Source organism: Loxodonta africana, chromosome 2, assembly GCF_030014295.1.
Source record: "Loxodonta africana isolate mLoxAfr1 chromosome 2, mLoxAfr1.hap2, whole genome shotgun sequence".
NCBI lineage: Eukaryota > Metazoa > Chordata > Mammalia > Proboscidea > Elephantidae > Loxodonta > Loxodonta africana.
In genome coordinates this window covers 205813293-205817465 of record NC_087343.1, presented here as the reverse complement: position 1 = coordinate 205817465, position 4173 = coordinate 205813293, and the positions used below count along the sequence as shown (strand labels likewise).

At 36.3% G+C, this 4173-nt stretch overlaps 1 protein-coding gene across 1 annotated transcript; it reads right to left on the bottom strand.

Annotated features, from left to right (window-relative positions):
* Window positions 1-352: 352 nt before the first annotated feature.
* On the bottom strand, window positions 353-1762 carry LOC100670959 (olfactory receptor 2A12-like). The gene has a single exon (XM_003404972.3). It carries the CDS (start codon window positions 1550-1552, stop codon window positions 596-598), a length of 957 nt encoding a protein of 318 aa, XP_003405020.2. The 5' UTR covers window positions 1553-1762; the 3' UTR covers window positions 353-595.
* Window positions 1763-4173: the final 2411 nt, after the last annotated feature.

The following is a 4173-nucleotide window of genomic DNA, read 5'->3' as shown; positions in this document are numbered from 1 at the left end:
TTTTCACTATAATGACAAAAAATAAATCGGGTATATGGAGGACTGTGTTCTACACACTTAAAACAATTCTCAATAGTAACTTCAAAGATATTTTCCTTCTGTATGATTTAATGACATAAGTATTTCAGAATTCCCATGGCCCTCTGTCTTTTTTTATCTCTGGTAAAATCTTTGGCACACATCTTCAGCTTAACATCACACACAAGTCAAAGAAGATTGGTGATCTAGTGATGGAACGCTTATCAAAATTCAAAAGCTTAAAAAAAGAATGAATAAACATAATAAAGTACCCTAAAGGAAGTGACTGTTAGACATGCCTACCATATTGACAAGTGTATGGCTGAGTTACCAAAGTATTTGACTGACAAAAGTATTTGATGGCAATATTCTTAAACTTTATAGACTAATGTGTCTGAATGTTAACTCATAGAGAGGAAAAACTTGAACTGTAAATACCTGGATACATTTAGAAAAATATGATGACCATCTTCACAAGCAAGTCTACTGAATCTGAATTTCTAGTGAAGGAGTTTAGTCTCATGTGATTTGGAGGTAAACGAAAAGTTTGAAATGTTGTCTTTAATCTCTAAACATTTTAATCTGTGATTTGTTGGCTTTTTTTGTATCTCTCCATTACTCTTCCCATCGCCCCCTTCACTTCCTTATTCCTCAGGCTGTAAATAAAAGGATTTATCATAGGGTTGATGACCGCATAGAACAAGGAGATCAGTTTATCTCCTTCTGCGGAGTAAAGGGACTTGGGTCTCATGTACCTGACCAACCCTGTCCCATAATATATGGTCACCACAGTCAGGTGAGAAGTACAAGTGGAAAAGGCTTTTTTCCTGCCCTCAGCTGAGTCTATTCTCATCACAGCCAACAAGATGTGGAGGTAGGAGAATATAATGAGGAGGAAGGGGAATAACACGGTTCCAGCCCCTCCTGCCACCATCATGGTCTCATCCAGGGATGTATCACCACAGAACATGTGAAGAAGGATGGGCAGTTCACAGAAAATATAGTCAACAATATATGGACCACAGAGTGGGAGGATTATGAAGTAGAGTGGCACTACTGAGGCAAAGAAGCCAAGGGTCCAGGCCCCCAGAGATAGTGCCAGACACACAGACCAGTTCATGACAATCAGGTATCGAAGTGAGTAACAAATAGCCACATAGCGATCCAAAGCCATCACTGCAAGCAGAAAGCACTCAGTTGCCTCCAGGAATAAAGTGATGTAGGTCTGGGCAAGGCAGAAGTTGTAAGATATGACTTTTCTGGTTACAATGAAGTTAAAAAGCATTTTTGGGACCACAAGTGTGCTAAAATATAAATTTAGGAAGGCGAGATGACAGAGAAAAAAATACATGGGTGTGTGGAGAAAGGAATCAAAAACCACTAAGGTGATGATGGCTGTGTTTCCAAAAAGATTTACCAAGTAGATCAGAGAGAAGAGGAAGAAGAGGGGGATCTCAGCTTGGGGGTGATTGGAAAATCCAATAAGTACAAGCTCAGTAATTGTGCTGGAATTTTGCTGTCCCATCTTATCCATTGAAATTTGTCTGTTTAAATGAGAGAAAGGAGGAAACAAAAATCTTATGTGATTATAATGAGATTAAATCAATTCACATCAATTACACTACTGATGGTAAGTATATCTTAAATCGATATTGACAAGGATTATATTTGAAATTTAACTGATCAGATATTTGATTCAAAAGAATAAGAATAGAATACATTAGATCCAAAGCTGACGATTTGACCCAACTCTACCCATTATGTCATATATGTTGCATACAACTCCTTTATATTAGACTAATGAAATATTTTATCATAAAGGAAATATTTTTTCAGAAAAATGAAGTGAAACATCCAACACCTCAAGAAGAAAAATTGGTGGTCGAAAGCAATACCATTCTCTTTTCACCACACTAAAAATCAGAAACAATATTATCATTTACATTTAACAAGACGAAGGGTTGATTTATTTTCCATTCCTGGTCCCTAAGTAACATAAATTATCATTACATAAAGATGGACTAGTACCCAGATTTTAATAATGTTGACTATTTTTGCTACCTTAATATTGATAAGAATATAATTACTCCTCCAGTCAAAATTTTAAATTTCTAGTAATTATTTTGCAGAAGAGTATCTGGTTGTTTCAAAGCCGCACTTTTTTTTTTTTTTTTTAGTTCTTTTAAGTATAGTAAAAAATTTTCTTTATGGGCTTATGAAACATACATTGGAATATATCTATAGTTATCAATTTTGTGAGTTCTTTAAATAAACCCTTTAATCAAATTTACCAGCCTGTGCTCAAACAGAAGAATTAGACTTTGTATATAATATGCAGAATGCATTACATACCACACACAAAAGTATACCAGCTGCTCTTAACAAAACAATACAATATTAAAACAAAACAGATGCTTATGAGAATATTTAAACACCGAGAACCATAAAAAGTAAACTCCTTTTATCCTAACACCTCTTCTTTCTCCACTAATATTTATATTGCCTCCTCTTTGTTTTACCTTAAACTTCAACTTTTCTGTCACTTCTTCACTAAATTATGTCAGAGGAATTTTTCTCTATTCTGTCCCAACTTTCGAATCACTAATTTAGCCTACTTTCCTCTTTGCACGGTTCAAAATAGTAGCTCAGCAAACCACATGATGCACACAGTAATGAAGTGAAAGAAACAGGAGAAAGAAGATATAGACAGAATAAATGGTAAATGATAGATAGATGATAGAGAGATAGATGATAGAGAGATAGATGATAGAGAGATAGATAGAGTGATAGAGTGAGAGAGTGAGAGAGTGATACATAGAGTGATAGATAAGGTAAAACCTCAAAGAAAAGGGGTTTGCTTAGGGAGAAAAGAGCAATTTACATATTTGCCTAGGTTTTTGTTAGGAAGACTCTGTATCCATTATCTGGTCTATACTGGCATCTGATAAATAAATTTTCCTGATAATAGTCCGATTGTCAAATCTCCAGTTATAAAAGAGACAGCATGAGAGCCACACTCACTTGTCAATCACTACAATTCCTCATTTTTCACACTACCCAGAAATTGTCTTTTTTGTCAGTGTGCTTCTCAGACCCATGGAAGTGATATTGAAAATAATGAGACAACTATGGATAGTGATACACAAAACCTATTCCCCTGATTTTACATTGTTAATTTTAGCATATACATCATCCATATTCTCCTTTTCCTTAATTATTCCAAATTTATGTTACAGGTAGGGGAATTGAAATAAAGGGTAAAATAATGAAGAAAACTTTTATGTCGGGAATTATAAGTCCAGAGTGAATCTATTAACAGAGAAAAAGTTTTGAGTTGGTTCCCAAAGGGAGCCAGTTAACATCAAGTAAGAAAGAAAAACCAGAAATAATATACTGCTCTCTTGTTACTAATGTCATTCAGCTCATTAATGCGAACTATATTTCCTATTTCCTACATTGGTTAACCCCATTATTTCTTTGTGAGAAGCATGTTGAATTGGAAATTCTGAAATTAATCTGCTAGTGATATTATATTTTTAATTTATTAATTTATTGTGCTTTAAATGAAAGTTTGTGAATCAAGTCAGTCTCTAATACAAAAAGTTATACACACCTTGCTATGCACTCCTAGCTGCTCTCCTCCTGAGACAGCACAATCCTCCTCTCCACCCTGTATTCCCTGTGTCCTTTCAACTAGCTCCTGTCCCCCTCTGCCTTCTTATCTCGCCACCAGACAGGAGGTGTCCACATAGCCTCATGTGTCTACTTGAGTCAAGAAGCTCCTCCTCACCAGAATCATTTTCTGTCTTATAATCCAGTCCATTCCCTCTCTGGAGAGTCGGCTTTGGAAATGGTTCAAACCTTGGGCTAACAAAGGGTCTGGAGACCATGACCTCCAGGGTCCCTCTAGTCTCCGTCAGACCATTAAGCCTGGTCTTTTTATGAGAATTTGAGATCTGCATCCCACTGATCTCCTGTTCAATCAGGGATTCTATTTTGTTTTCCCTGTCAGGGCAGTGATCAGTGGTAGCCAGGCACCATCTAGTTCTTCTGGTCTCAGGCTGATGGAGACTCTGATTTATGTAATCCTTTTTGTCTCTTGGAAACCCTTGTGATGTAGTGGTTAGGTGCTATGGCTGCTAACCAAGAGGCCAG

What these genes read in the sequence shown, in the direction of transcription:
- LOC100670959 (XM_003404972.3), bottom strand. Translation starts at nt 1,552, where the DNA reads ATGGATAAGATGGGACAGCAAAATTCCAGCACAATTACTGAGCTTGTA.